The sequence below is a fragment of the Trichosurus vulpecula genome, chromosome 3 (genome assembly GCF_011100635.1).
Source record: "Trichosurus vulpecula isolate mTriVul1 chromosome 3, mTriVul1.pri, whole genome shotgun sequence".
NCBI classification, from domain to species: Eukaryota; Metazoa; Chordata; class Mammalia; order Diprotodontia; family Phalangeridae; genus Trichosurus; species Trichosurus vulpecula.
The window spans coordinates 356,938,641-356,955,072 of record NC_050575.1 but is presented as its reverse complement, the minus strand read 5'-3'; the positions used below and the strand labels follow the sequence as shown (position 1 = coordinate 356,955,072).

General features: G+C 38.8%; 1 protein-coding gene across 2 annotated transcripts in view; it reads right to left on the bottom strand.

The window, feature by feature from the left end:
- ATL2 (atlastin GTPase 2) overlaps positions 1-16,432 on the bottom strand; it is a 78,203-nt gene that overhangs the window by 10,029 nt on the left and 51,742 nt on the right. For both annotated transcript variants that reach the window (XM_036751040.1, XM_036751041.1), the window contains exons 3-7: positions 8,789-8,923; positions 7,709-7,813; positions 3,039-3,089; positions 2,646-2,702; positions 929-1,021 (exon numbers count right to left, since the gene is read on the bottom strand). In XM_036751040.1, the coding sequence (XP_036606935.1) occupies positions 929-1,021; positions 2,646-2,702; positions 3,039-3,089; positions 7,709-7,813; positions 8,789-8,923 (441 nt within the window). The remainder of the gene's footprint in view (positions 1-928; positions 1,022-2,645; positions 2,703-3,038; positions 3,090-7,708; positions 7,814-8,788; positions 8,924-16,432) is intronic.

The window sequence follows — 16,432 nt, the reverse complement described above, 5'->3', positions numbered from 1 at the left end:
CCTCTGAGTCTATAATTCTATGACAAGTTCTATCCAGTCCCACTCTGACTTGGGGTATCCCACAAGGCAAATCAATTGGGGAAAGTCTCTAGGTCTTTCCCCCACATTGGCCCCCTTTCTCCAACTGCAAAAGTGGTGGCTATAGGTGTTTCCGGCTCCCAGGCTCTGCAATTCAGAGTTGATGCCCCAGCCTCCACACCCCAACTAGCTGTGCAACCACATGTGGAGACAACACTGTGCACCGGGGGAGCATCATCAAAGTGCCTCTGCCCCTCAGAGATGCCATCTGGCAGGTGTACTGCCTTTTACCACTTCTTGCTTCTAGCTCTCAGATGCTACCACCCACCCCCATCCCAGAAGAGGGGGCCACCTCCTCCTCCAATCCTTCTACTCTATCACTCTGGCACTAAGTTCCCTATATCGCTCTCAGATGGGGGGGGGGGGGGTCCTGTGGGAATCTTAGGAGTGCTTCAGGGTAGATTCTGAAAAAACTTGTACTGCAGAGACATTTATATTTTAATTTTATATTTTAATGAGGAAGTGGGGGAGGTCTATATATTACGTAGTGAAAAAAAGCATTGCACCAAGAATCAAGAGACTTGAACTCTAGTTCAGAGAATCAAAGAATTTAAGAGTTGGAAGGGACCTCTCTAGCCATCTAGTCCAACTCATGGCTTCTGTTTGAAGACTTCAAAGAGGAAGAAGTAGACAGCTACATGACAGCCCTTCGAATACCTGAAGATAGCTGTCACCTACCCCTTAGTCTTCCACTTTCCCAAGTTCAGTTCTTTAATCAATTTTCTTTATCTAAGTACCTACTGCATTTATTACCATGGCTAATTTATTGTTTCTGGTTAATACACAGTAATGCTACTTGTTGGATTATCTGTATTATTTACATGTTCATTTTTCATTCTCTTTGGCTTACCTGTAATCTTTTTTCAAGGAACTGCCTTCCTCCTTCCAAGCCGTATGAATGCTCATATGGATAACTCCAATCTCGAATCAAGAACATTAGTGTCTACACAAAAAGAAAAAGGATCATCTCACCAGCGCACAAAGACAACTGCATTTACTGCTATCACCGCCCAAGTTCCCCTTAGTCCTCTAAACAATCTTTATCAGAAACAATGGTACAGTCTCTACTTCTGACTCTCTCCCTTCACTCTCTCTCCCCTCCATATTTTACACACACACACACACACACACACACACATGTGTATATGTGCATGTGCATATATATACATATGATCCAATAATACCTGCTTCCCACTCCCATCATCATCTAACTCCCAGCCATTATCTAACTGAAAGTTTAAAGGTTATCAAAGAGAAAATTGGACCTTACCCCCATTTAAAAGTATACTAGCAGCTTAATTTTTAAAAACCACAATGGGATTAAACACATCATTCGACCATAATAAAGAACATTAGCTGAGTCCTCATTCCAGAAGAATAAGATAAACCAACTGTATTAAGTCTGTGGTGAGTAAAACTACTGACTTTTGGAGCTGAAAGTCATTTTGGAAGATTGTCCAACAAATTCATTTCATAGATGAGAAATTAGAGAGGCAAAGTGGTTTGTGCACAAGGTTATGCAATCAGTACACAGAATAGCTGGGACCAAGATTTCAAAAAACTCAAGCCCAGTGTTCTTTTAACTTCACATGGTATAAATAGAGGCCAAAATAAGATATTTGACATAAGATCAATTCAACAGCATTACCTCTACTCATACATACAGGAGACTATAACTTTTACCCTTGTCAGTTGTTTCCAAAAGGCAGTTGACAAAAATCCCGTAAAACAGTATATCAACAGGATCATTATCATCAAAAATGTATAACATCAATAAACAAACAAAGTTTGGTGAAACACAAAGAATAATCTTATTATCTACATCTGTCTCCAAGCAAAGAGTAAAAATGAAACTTGGCAAGTCAACTGAATGAATCTTTTTCCTTATCCAAAAGGAGAGTGGACTAGATGATCCCCACTATTAGCAGATTTAATATTCTCTGATTTCAAAATACTCGATTGCTATTACAGGCAGAACATATGAAAAATACACCAGAGCTGAAATTATAGCATTTGTATTCCCTTCATTACTAAGGGCTCTTCCAGAGGAAACAATTTATATTAAAAGTTACTTAAATCTAATTTTAGCCTCACAAATCCTGGAGTCCTGCTACAAGGATAAGTATTAATCAAAGCAAAAAATGCTAAAATTGACCCAACCACAAAGCTACAATCTATTATAACCACCTAAGGTGTACGCAAGAAATGAGTTCAGAATTGAAGTAAGTGGGGGCTTTCTCCACATAAGGGCCTAAGAGAGGAGAGGAGGTGGTAATATAGGGGTGAAACAGAGCCATAGCCCTACATGAAAATCAAGTCAATTACACTGAAGGAAAAGTAGCAGAAGCTTTGGAAAATTTTAAAAAATTACTGATAACAAAGAGCCCAGATTCACTCCTTCTTTATTTACCTTCCTGGCAATCTTATGACCAAACTAAGTGGTATTTGCCAAAGATTCAACTATCAGTCCCATAGGATATACTTACTAAAATCTACTGTTTCTCCGGAAGATAGAAGCTAACTTGAAAACTTTTCATGCTGAGGTAAAATCATTTTTAAAAATTTACCTGAAACGGCTTCTGGTAGATTTCTTCCATTGCAAGTCTTCCATACTCTGTAAACAACTATTAAATCAGGCTATTAAAATTAATGACACAGGAAGATAGGAAGAGGGTGTGATGCAACACTGATTAAATGGTATTTTTTTTTAATCAAGCAATAAATACAGCTTAAACAAAACATTAAAAGACATCAAACACTTAAGTTTTTCTAACAGTGTTTATATAACAAAGATTATCTTGACAAAGAACCAAACTAGTTTATAACTTCACAACACACAACATTGTTATACTTAGATTGGAGAAGGGGGGTTGGGGGAGGTGGTTAAGGTTTTCCAAATAGATAGGAAGATGAAATATTCTACCAAAAACCATTAAACATGAATTTCCTAAGATACATACTTGTAAATGCTGAAGATCATCTTCTTGAATATTCTGAGATAAATTATATACCTGTTAAGAAAAAGTCAATCTTTATATAGCACTATAAGATTTACTAAGGGTATAGCTCATCATTTTAAATCGAATAGCAGCTATAATTTTTATACCAGAGCATAAATGAAGTTTTTATCTACTGTTATAACCAACAAAATAAAGATATCAAAGGTCTTTTCTGTAATATTCCTCATTTTCTGATTTTAAAAGTCCAATATTTTTGTGATACAAGCTTAAAAAAAAAAAAAACCAAACACTTGAAGCAGTTATCAGCAGGAGCTCTGCCTTTGTCCCTCCCATCAGCTAAGCTTATCAATCTGGATTAGTTATAACATACTCTGCTTCCCTGATGATATGGATCTTGTTTTCCTGACTCTCTAGCAGCCAGCTGCAGTAGTTCATACACTTGTATCCTTCTCCAGTGCTTTCTGGAGAAAAGCTTTCTGTTGGCAGAGCATCTGGAGGACAGTTTCCTTAGGTAGAGCTGAAGCAGCATGTGGTTAGAACTGCATCTACGCTAGCACTATTAACCTGTAGAGGTCAAAGGGTTTATGGTATTATCGATGGAAATGACCTTAAAAGAAGCTGCCTGGCTGCCTCACCCTCAGTGCCACTGGGCCTTTCCCTCTGACTTCCAGCTGAAGTGTTGTGACCTCCTGAGGGCAGAAACTCTTTCCCAGTACTAGACACATTTAAAGAGCTTAATAAATGCTTCTTCACTTATTCTGAGGGAATCTAAATAATGGCAAGAAGATAGTGTTTCATAAAACCTAGTTTAACAGTAACTAGAAGTTTTAACAGAGAATGGATCCCAGCAGTGGATGCAACAGCTGACTATATGGTTACCCAGAGCTAGATGGAAAAGCTGAAAAAGAGCACAGCAGAGAGGAGGTCCAGATGGAAGCCTGCAGCTCACACCAAGGCATGTCAAGGTGTGTGTGTGTGGGGGGGGGGGGACGGGACACACGACACACATGTTACACGGCACTTCCACCATAATAAACAGCCTCACAGAATGCTTTCCCCAAACGGCAAAATGCTACAAAGTAATCATGATTACTTAGTATCATTATTCCTACATATAATAAACATTTGTAGAATTTAATTATTATTTGAGAGAGGGAAGTCAGTCAGGCAAAAAGCATTTATTTATTATTTACTATGGGCCAGGCCCTAGATTAAGCACTGGGGGTACAAAAAAGGCAAATCTTAGAGCAAAATGCTCTAGTACAGGGGTGAGGAACCTGCAGCCTCAAGGCCACATGTGGCCTTCTAGGTCCTCAAGTGCAGCCTTTTGACTGAGTCCAATTTCTTCTTTTACAGAAGAAATCCTTTTATTAAGAAGATTTGTTCTGTGAAGTTTGGATTCAATCAAAGGGCCACACTTGAGTACCTAGAGAGTCACATGTGAGCTTGAGGCAGCAGGTTCTCCACCTCTGCTCTAATAGTTGTGGGATGGGGAAAAACTTCCTGTAAAAGGTGTCTTTAGGCTGAGCCTTGAACGAATCCAGGGATTCCATTCTAAGAGATGGGAGTAAAAAGGGAGAGCACTTCAGGGGGAGACAGGCAGGCTAAAGGTACAGGGATGAAGGACGCACATCAGATACAAAGAGTGAACAGGCCAGTGCAGCCAGATTACAGTGCATTGAGGGGAGTAAAGTATGAAGAGCTTTAAATGGTAAACAGAAGAACCTTTATTTAACACTGGAAGTAACAGAGAGACACTGGAGGTTACTGAGGTCTGTGTGAGGGAGTTAGTTCTCAGCTCTAGGACATTCCCTCTGGGAACTGAGGAATGGAGCAGAAAGACCAAACAGGCAACTGCAGTGGTCCAGAAAGAGGTACTGAAGGCCTGAACTAGGCCGGCAGCTCTAGGAACGAAGAGAAGAGGATAAATGTGAGAGATACCATGAAGAGGTCAAATGTGGGAAGGGAGTCCAAGTGAGGAGTCAAGGACCACATCAAAGCTGGGAGTCTGAGTGACAAGGATGATGGCAGTACCCACAACAGTACAGTGAGGAAGACTGGACATGAGTCTGAGATGCTTGAGACATCCGATCTGAGACATATTAACTAGAGCATTGATTAAAATATAACGGGTATGGGGGCAGCTAGGTGGCACAGTCAGTAGAGCACCGGCCCTGGAGTCAGGAGGACCTGAGTTCAAATCCGGCCTCAGACACTTGACACATGTACTAGCTGTGTGACCTTGGGCAAGTCGCTTAACCCCAATTGCCCTGCCAAAAAAAAAAAAAAAAAGCAAAAAATATAACGGGTGTCATGATAGGCACAGACAGGCAAAATGCTATAAAGAATGGAGAGAGAAATTATTTCCAAGACTGCTGTGTAAGTCAGAGAAGTCTTAGTGAAGAGAGTGGGGCCTAGTAGGGCAATTATGATTTAAAAACCCTTTGATATCAAATTATATTTTAAATTCTACAAATATTTATTATGTGTAGGAATAATGATACTACTTACTTTACAGTCTTCTGGGGAAAAATGCTTTGTAAATCTTAAACTACTTTATAAATGTGAGGCTGTTTATGGTAGAAATGCCATGTACCCATTGAGATGTCTTGGTTAGAGCTGCTAACTTCCATTTGGACCTCATTTCTGCTGTGCTCTCTTTCATTTCCAAAAGTGTTGAGTAGTTTAGTTTGTCTAGCATGTAAACCACGCGTGAGGGAACAGTAAATAAAACTGGAAAGGTATAGTGGCATCAGATACTGTAGGGCAACAAATGACAAGCTAAGGAAGTTAAACTCATTGTCTATACCATTCATTTGGTAAATACAGTAATGATCTCCAGCTTTATGACATGTCTTGGTAATTCAGTTCTTATATTCTTAGTTAATTTTCTCTAGGAGAAGGATGAAGGGCAGACCAACCAGGCAACTCACCTACATATTCAGACAAGGGAATCAATCAATCAAACAATAAACATTTTTAAGCATCTACTATATACCAGTCACCAAGAAGGCCTAACAAATCCCTAGTTGGAAAGGGCATAACTTGCCCAATACTGAGTTCACTACATCATGCTGCCTACACTGTTAGCTAATGAGCCAAAATTACCAAAGGAACCATGTTAAGGTACAGTCATAGCCACTGGGAGGCAGCGCCTTAGAAAATTTCAGATAAAAAGAAAAGGGATATTAGAACCAAAGGCAGTGGTGTTGGTAGGTTCTATTCCAACACTTAGCTAAAGTAAGGATGGTCAAAGTCTCATCTTCATCTCCTTATCCTCCTTTAAGTTATGGAGTTCAGGCTGCTCTGGGAGGAGGGAAGAGAGATTTAAGACAGGGGTTTTAACATTTTTGTATGTCATGGACTCCACCCTTGGCAGTATGGTGAAGCCTACAGACACATCCTCAGAATGTTTTTAAATACATAAAATACATAGGGTTACTAACAAAATGTAGTTATCAGGATCCCAGGTTAAGAATTCTCAGTTTAGGGGAATGCTTCCTCGCCCTATACTATGTTCACATTTAATCAGGAAATGTCTTAATACAGGCCAATGGAAAAGAGGAAATGGGGAGGGGAGTAGAAAGGAAACCAAGGGGACTGAGGCATAGGAAGGATCCCTTCCCAATTTGGTAAAATACTAAGGGGTCTCCTCCATCAAGGGCGTGTACATTCCTGACACCTGAACAAAAAAACTTTTCATACAACTTCCAGAATATGAGTGTTACCAACTGCAATAGCTGCCAAGGACAAATTTTTATCTTTAGAGCACCATATTTTCTTTTCTTAAAAAGATATCAGTATAATACGCTTCAAAAGTTTCAAGGGGTGAAGTATCCTAGAGCTTCCCTTTTCCCCTGGTGTCCACCTTTCAGCCATTTATCTGGTTGGATCAGTACCCTTTCCCCCACAAGGAGAGCGAGAAGAATAAATGCAGGACATATGATGGGTGTGTGCTAACTGCAAAGCTGGGGGGAAGAGAGATTGTCATGCTTAAGAACTTGTGATATAGAATAACAATTATGTTTATTATCGACAAAACTGGTAAGAACAAGAGTTAACACGTCTTTTCTTAATAAAGGAATCAGGGTTTAAATTCTACAATAAAAGCTAAATGAGGAAGGCAAAAATAATACCTGAACAAAATTTGGAATTATCTAGGTTTTTACTTATCTGTACTTTTACTATTAGCTCAGACAATGACCAAACCCCAGCTTTACCAAAAAAATTAAAAAGCGCCCCAATGCTAAAATTTCTTATCCCTGATATCTCAACACACACTCACTTTCTCTGTCTCTCTCTCTCTCCATTATAAGTCTGGCAAGTTTACAGTTGGGTCAGATTAAGATTAGCACTTAATATAACCTCTATTTTCCTTTTATAAAAAACAGGTACTATGGGAAAAGGTTGGGAATTTAGGATGAATGGCTTACTGCCTCTTCTTTGAAGGTAATTAAAATATGGTATGACTTTAAAAACATAGAGAACAGAAGAAGTGGAAGAGAGAAAGACAGAGGGGGGGGGAGAGAGGGAGAGGGAGAGAGGGAGAGAGAGAGAGAAATGTAAGCCTTAAGATTTCTCTATTTCATTCAGTTTTTAAAGGAAAATATATGTAGAAAATAATTAAAACATGTTAGGGTTGTCTAGTTTGAGCATCCTATATGTCTCACCTGAACAGAACTTGTCATAGTGCTCAAAGCAAATACAGTTGCACAGTCTTTGATAGTTGATTGGCTATCAAAGGCACCCTGGGTGTCCATTAACAGTACAGCAACCTAGGAATTACCAAAAAAAAAAAAAATTAGCATGTTAAGCAAATGCACTGGCCATCAACAATGGACTCTTTAAGACTCACATAACTATATACCAGCAGAGTTACATTTAGAGTTCTTCTGAACTATTCTGTTTGTCAATTCATTAGCCTAAGACTTTTTTGCCCTTAAACAGCAAAGTAATTACAAAGCAGCAAAGAGCCTGAGACAAGCAGCTGAGTTTCTGAAGTTATTGTATAACAGTTAACAACCTCTCATGTGCACTGTGAGATCTGTGGGCTACCTTCCATAACTCAGAACATCCCCAAATGCATGCCTCAGCCAATACTTCCGCTACTCATCTGGCAAAGGGAAATAACAGTATGATCCAGGTTACTAGGGGTGAGGAGAGGCATGCCAGAGAACACTTCTTCCCAATAGTGGCAGGGTCCTCTGCACATCTCACTACTAAAAAAAAAGAAAGCCTTCCTGGCTTAGCATGGGTAGCCCCAACTTCCCCTCTCCCTTCCATAGCCTGTGGCTGCTACAGGACTCTATGCAAACCCCTTCCCTCCTGAGTGCCAAGAAGCTCTCCTTTATCTTTACTATAAGGATTTGGTAGGAGATCTTCAAGGGATAAGAGAATCAGAGGTAAGAAAAAAAGGGGACAGAAAAAAGAAAAGGGAATAAGAAAATGCCCCGTTATGGGATAAAATGTCCTCCAGTTACAACCTTGTTTGAAAAAGCAGAGAGGTTACAAAGCTCAGAGAGATAGTCTAGACTGGTCAACCGCACACACCTGAACTTTACAATTCAGACAGGGTATCAGAGATATTAAAATAGATTAGATGTCACAAAGAAAACATCATTTAAAGTTTAACCTCAAATAAAAGTTGAGTTTTTTTTTTTTTTTAGAAAAACTTGGGCAAGGAAATTGGGGGGGAGGGGTGGGATAGAAGGAGAGAAAAGGGAAAGGGAAGATTTGTTGTAAAAATTTACCTTTGTTCCATCTGGCCTATCAATTACAAACACTTCATTCCAGACCTGTATGCCTGTTGTTTCTCTCTCACATCCACCTCTCCAAGTAAAGCCAGTCAATGGTTCATTGTTTCCACCAATCCAGCTAGAGGAATTCTGTTGAAGTCAAGCATAAGTTTGTATATTAAAACGAAGCATTCCAAACACCAATGTTTTTCAGGAAAACCCTATTCTAGAACAGCCTCACAGTCTAAATTTTCTTTAAAACAGGATCCATTTAACAAAACAATTTCTGGGCTATTCAAAGTGCTAGAAATCAAACAATAATATAGAAATAATGCTTCACTTAACCAGATCCTCAGCTAAAATGAAACTAAAAAAGGGATGTCAGGGGGTGGGGTGGGGGGTGGGATGGAGAAGAACCAAGCCTCTGATGTTATTCTCCCTTCTGCTGGCCCTTAGATGTCCAAGTGCATGCACGGAGGCAGTTATACAAAAATGTCTCAGATACTCATCCAAAGCTTATTTATTCTCACTTTAGAAAGTTATTCGAGTTACCTGGTGTCCTAGCCCACAGAGGACTTAAAGAAAAAGGAAGGAGGAAGGTTTGCTAGAGACGAGCATACACAGCAGTAAGTGACAGCAAAACAAGTGACAGAAAAACTAGAAAAAAACTGACAAATTCAAAGCACAGAAGCCTAGGACTATACACCATAGGTTAGCAACCCTACGGCAACTCAATTATACAAGGTCACCATTACCCTACAGAGTAACTACAAGTGCTGTTCATGATGAAAAACACATGATGAAGAAGGCTCAATTCTGTTCAATATCCTCCTTACGAAAAAGAACCTATAAACATATTTTTAAAGGATTTACATAATGTTTTTCAATTGTCATTTCAATGGATGAGCATCAGTTATCTAGACATTTCACCTCCTCTGACCTCCCCAAACAAACAACAAACTAATGCTGTCTCTCCTACTGGACTTTAAAGTCACTAAGGACATGGACAGCTTTGTAGTCATCTTTGTACCTGTCTGCTTAACTCACTGACTTCTAGACACAATTTCAAAAATTATTTGTTGAATAAACACCAAAACAAGAATAAGAATTTTAAAGACCAAACATACAGATGGAGAGATGCAATGAAAAGCACACTGGCTTTACAGTCAGAGGAACTGGGCTCTAATGCCAACACCTGACATGTGCTACCTGTGTGACCTTGGCAAGACACTTCATCTCTCATCCTCAGTTCTTCATCTGTAAAATGAGGGGGGTCGGCCTGGCCAGCCTCTGAGATCCCTTCTAGCTCTGAATCTATGAGTCTATGACACACCCATCTAGTACAAAATGTCCAATACATAAGGTCAAATTCTTGATTAATAAGGTTATTAAGCATTCTTCCTTTAAGTGGGGGAGGAGATGAGAAGAGAGAAACTCATCTTTGCTGTTTAGAGACACAACCAACTTAAACCAGAGTGTCTTAAAAATGAATAGAAAGTAAGAATCAGAGGTAGAAGAGACCCTTAAATAGGATCAAATCCAACTCTCTCGAGAATTTTATGGATGAGGAAACTAAGAGGTTTTCAGCTTTCTGTACCAAAAAGAGTTACAATATGAAAAAATGTAATGAGCAGCATTTCACCTCTGGTATTCAATGTGAGTCCTCTGGTGGAGATCCTAAAAAGTAGTCAAAGGAAACCAACTAGATAGTCATACAAAATTATCAAGAGCAAAAGGTAGCTCCAAGAATAGTTCTCATTCCCTCCTCTAACATGTATAAATATCACTGTCAGACCTCCCACATAATCTAATTCTGTCTAAATTAACATGTTTTTTTTTTGGCTGCAATCATAATCTTAGAAATCACAAAATTGTCTGATAACAATTTATTTAAATTCAGCTAAATCACCTTGAAATCAATCTCTACTGCAAAAATCAACATAGAATATCTACAAAAACAAAATACAGGCCCTATATATAGGTCCACAAAACAAATATAGGCCCAAAAGATAAGTATAAAACCCAAGATACTTATGTCAGGCAGGAAATATTATTGATCTTCAAGAAAGGATAAGATACTCTGGCTGCCTCAGAAAACAACTGAATTCTCTTTAGCACCAACAAGGGGGTCTCATCAGGACCATCAGTATAGGCCTGGAGCTAATAATACATGCCAGAGGAGCAGCACTCACTAAGCCCAGTCTTTTGTGACTGTTAGAACTACAAATAGCCTTGGTGCTGCTGGATAGATAGCTGGCAGGTAGACAGAAAGAAGAATTGACAAAAGGATGACAGAAATAACTATGGATGTGGCTGTTCACATACTTTTCCTTCTCCTCATACCAAGAGTGGTCCTCCACTCTGGACTGAAAGATGAGGAATTATAACTTACTCATCATGGTTTACCAATCTAAATGAAATTGGAGAGATAATTCAGTACTCTCCCCCTAACCCTCTTTGGTTGCTGGGGAGTCCTGCTCAAAAGCAATTTGTTGTTGTCCTTCAGTCATGTCTGACTCTTCATGATCCTGTGGACCATACTATGCATGGGGTTTTCTTGGCAAAAATATCGGAATGGTTTGCCATTTCCTCCTCCACTGGATTAGGGCAAACAGAAGTTAAGTGGTTTAACCAGGGTCATACAGCTAGTAAATGTCTGAGGCTGGATTTCACCTCAGGTCTTCCTGACTCCAGGTCCAGTGCTCTGTCCACTGTGCTACCTAGCTGCCTCCTAGACTTGCCCAAGGTCATATAGGTAGTAAGTGTCTAAGGCTAGATTTGAACTCAGGTCTTCCTGACTACAGGCCTAGAAATCTACTTAATGAGCTACCCAGCTGACCTACATAACTCAAAAGCTATAGATAGTTTTAAAGGAAAACAGATTTGAATTCACTTTTTCAATGCCTATTCTTCTGAGTTGGCATTAGACAATTTGTCTCTCAAAGAGTCACAGCAACGTTATAGCAGCAGTGGCAGACACGAAATTCAAATGAATATAATCCAAAGACTTTTGAATCTATTTTAATGTTTCTTATGGAGCTGGTAGCCTGTCCAGTATATTATCTTCAATGCCACAATGCAATCAAAAGCATCTCCATTTATACTGATAATAATAGCAAGTAACTTTTATTATTGTATTCAGTCCAGCCTATTTAAAAAGACCAAACTAAGAGAGGCCTTGCTAAGTAACAAGTATACTGGAGATGTCTTTTAAGCTGAAATTGCTCAAGGATGTTTCCTTTCCCTATAGAGCTAACATTTCCTCCTAATCAGAGAAAGAAAGCAATCAAACAGTACAATCTATATAATAGTCCCCTGGATGATGAAGAGTCAATATCATTTCAATTAACCATTAGCCAAGTCATTTATAAGAATTTTAAGTTTCTGTAACAGAAGTTTAGGTATGCAATGAAATTCAGAGATAAATGATACAGAATTTTCTAGGACGACATAACCACATTTATTCTAGTTCACCTCTCACCTTCATTTAATTCAGAGTAATAATAATACTGTTCACCTATTTGCTTCTGCAAATTGGCTGACATTTTACAAGATCCAAAATAATAAGAATTTTAAGAGTTTTGCCCAGGCTCCCTCATAGATTAGCTCCATTTAGTATGGAATCCCACATATCACAAAGAACCAGAAGTGTAGCACTTCAGGAATATGATAACCCAAACTTTAAACTCACCATTTCAACTTAAAAGCAAGATAGAGAAAAATCATCCATTTTCATGGCAAGAGCCCCAAGCCTAGCACAAGCCCATCCCCAAATCACTGAACCTGTGAAAACATTCTAGGATTTCTTCTCTATTGGAATTGCCTCTCACTTGATCTAAGTCAGTATTGGCATATCTGAAATTGGGTGGGGGGGGAACCACCTTGAGGAACTAGCCAAGGTTAATCAGAACTTAAATATATTCAAGAGTTGAAGAGAGGGCTGTTCAGAATTTGTGATTTCTTTCTTATAGAGGACCTTCTACCACTGTAGATGGACTAATCTTCTGCAACTCATAGTCTGAGTTGCCTGGGGCACTGAAAAGTTGGCTAAGTGACTTTTTCAGAGTCACAGTAGAAAATATTGCATGTAGATACAGATACTACACATACATATGCACATATACCTATTATATTATCCATATATAGTATTGTTATCTACTGTAACTCATGTTATATATATGTATATATATTTATATGCAGATATTTTACATATGTATACCTCCCCAGTAGTATAATGGATATAGGGTGGGCCTCAGAAGATGAGGGTTTAAGTCCGGTCTACATACAAAGACATATATAATTGTGGTGGGTGGAGGTACAGACCTATGATTTCATTGGTTGGGGGCACTCCCAATGGAGTTGATAGCCTGTTATGCAGCCTAAGTCTTAGAGGGCTGCCTTGGGGCACTGGGAAATTAAGTGATTTGTTTGCAGCATTGTCACACAGCTATATGCCAGAAGCAGGCCTTAAAACTAGGTCTTCCTAAGACAAGACTCTAATCATCCTACTACACTTTCCCTCAGATATTGTAACATTCATTTTATGACTAAGAGGCAAGAAACCTATTTGAGAGTCAACATAACATTGCTACGTTACTTTTTTATAAACTTGGGCACCTTACAGAAAAGGTATTTTTACTGTACGGATAGAAGCAACATGGGAATTAGGAAAACCTGGCTTCAAGTTCTGTGACCTCTAATGGCTGTGACAACACCTGGGCAAATCACTTAAACCACTCAACTACCATGGAAAATCTAGGACGTAAAACAGCTCCATGTGCATTAGAAGAAGGAGTTTCTTCACCTCCATGCACTAAAGGTAAAACAGGTCAGACCCAACTAGACCATCAGGACATTTCCCTGCTTCAGTACAAGTTCATGGTTAGAGATTCTAGTATTCAAAGATGTCGGTTCTTTCAAGGTTCAGGTACAATTTCCAGTGTGAATAATTTACAAGAGACACTACATCCTAAATAATAAGAATTTTAGAGTTACTTTCTTGCTACCAAAAAATAAAGTATGCAAGCTCCACAGACACTGGGAACAGAACAGAACTCCTTGGGCCGCAGCAGGCTGGCCCTGTGTCTAACACAACCTTAGGGATGAAGACCCCACACTGATGTTACCCACTGAAGAGAAAGTCTCCAAGTACTGACTGCTCGGAGAGCAAAAGACCTCATGAACCGCTTGTTCATCAAGAACTAGGTAATGCAATGGGAAGAGCACCGGACTTGGAAGACACAAATTCAAATCCTGCCTCAGACACATCTCAGTCAGCTCTCTGCCTCAGTTTCCCCATCTGTAAAAGAGTGCTAATGACAGCCCTTACCTCAGAGCTGCTGTGAGAAACAAATGAAAGGACATGCAAACACACTGCAAACTTTAAAGTGTTATATAAATGCTAGATATTATTACTGTTGTTAGGAATTGGGGTAACACCGCTAAATCAAGAGAGAGAGAGAACAAAGTATATCAGTGAAATACTCATCCCCATTTCAGTAAAACTAATCCCTGAAAATATTCAAAACTGGATTTTCAACTTTAAACTAATAAATAAAAAGGATGAGATATTAGATTCTGTGTGTCGAAGAATTTTTTAAGCTAAGAAGTCAAAGTGGATCTCCCTAACACCACTTGGCAACTTGGCAGTGGAAATAAATCAGTACAATATCCTCAAAACTGGATGGGGCTTAGTCCTCTGCCTGAATTCTACCAAGAACATTGACTTACACCTCAGGTGAGTACAGATAGAGAACTTTCTTTGATTTTAACATATGCACTATGTTTGAGAAAAATTTTTAAAGTCATATCTTATTCTTTGAATTCTTATTTCTTTTTCAAGTAAAATGTCTATGTTACCAGTTCTACAGAAAAAAAAAAAGCAAGTTTGTCAGTAATTACTAATGTCTTTTCAAATGCTTTTTTTTTGGGTGGGGGGGGTGGTGCTTCACCTGTGGTGTTTTCCTTCATATTGTCTTAAGTTGAATTCAAATGCCAGTAAAACTGTGTCATAACCACATTTTTTTTTCTGCACATAGCTGAAACTATCTTTCTGCATTTCATCTTCTTAAAAGCCATAGTAGCTTCCTCCCACAGCACTTACATAAGACATTGCGAAGGGTAGAGTCCAAATGTGGTGTATTTTCTTATGACATGAACAGGTGTTCAAGTCAGAATTTTTTTTACTTCTACATGTACAACAAAACCTACTCTACCTACTGCTTTTTTCACCACTCCAAGTAAAGCCTGTAAACAGTTCTTTCATTTGATCATTTTCAATAGCTAGGCACTATTAACTGGTAACTTGTGCCTTCCAATTTCATTTACAGCAAGAATATCAATATGGATATAGGTCAGTGTTTCTAGTAGTACATCAATAGGCTGGTGGAACAAGATCACACATCGAGTTGTTGTTGTTGGTGCTGTTTGTCCTTCATTCTCAGAGGGGAGACCATGACATCATGGAGGTGATGCCATGACATGCAAGTGAACTGGATTTAAGTGAGGGAGGGCTGTGCAAAGTCACCAGCCTCACTTTTTCCTCCAGAGCCACACAGGTCCAGTGCTGAGATATATATATCAGGACCACTAGAGATGGCCTTCACTCATTACTGTAGAAGCTGAGGATCACTCAGGACTGGGCTATTTTGTATTTATCTATCAGCCAAAGCCAATAGATGTATCCAATATTAGCTATCCTAGTGAGAAACTCACAAGGCGTGGGGTCAGGAAGACCTGAGTTCAAATCCGGCCTCAGACAGTTAGTTCCCTCACCTGCAAAATGAGAGTAATAACAACCCTATCTCCCAGGACTGTCGTTATAAAGTGCTCTGCAAACTTTAAAGCACTATATAAACGTTAGAAATTACTATTATTATTGAAATGCTTACATTTACCTAAGGGTTTCCAAGGGCTTTTGCATTTTATCTTGTTAACTATGTAATCTGTATGCTTAAATGTCAGGGAATCTAATTCTACTGCATAGAGGAGTTAGAAAGTCGAAACACCTTTATTTCTTTCAGATTCTCTAACCTACCATCCTAATTAGCATCACATTTTCTTGACCAACAAATTCTACCATGAACATCTACAATTACTTATTAACTTTCACCTATCTAAAACATACATATATATAGTAATAGAACATAAAACTAGTTCAATATAACCTCTTTAATTCCATTTCTGATTAACAAACAAAGCTACTGATACGCATCAAGAACTCTGAATAGTGATTATCAAATATGATGATGAAGAGATCAGATAAAAGAGGAAAAAAGCACTGTGCAGGAATCAGGAAAACTCTTTTTAATCTTAGTATTCTCCAAGCTACTTAAAGAGCTGCCTCATGAAAAGAGCCAAAAAAATTTCCTGACTTTTTCATTAGGAGAAAAGAAGCTCTTTATAATAAAGTCTGTTTTTCAATGGAAAGCACAGATCCCCGTTATGATTTTATTCAGGGGGAAGGGCAAGGAAGTAAGCATTTATTAAGCTTACTTAAGGCAAATATTTATTAAGACTGCCTACCATATGCCAGGCCCTGTGCTGAGTACATTACAAATATATTCTCATTCAATCCTCACAACAACCCTGCAAGGTGGGTACTTACTATCCTTTTTACCGATGAGGAAACTGAAACAGAAATTAAGTGAACTGTGCAGA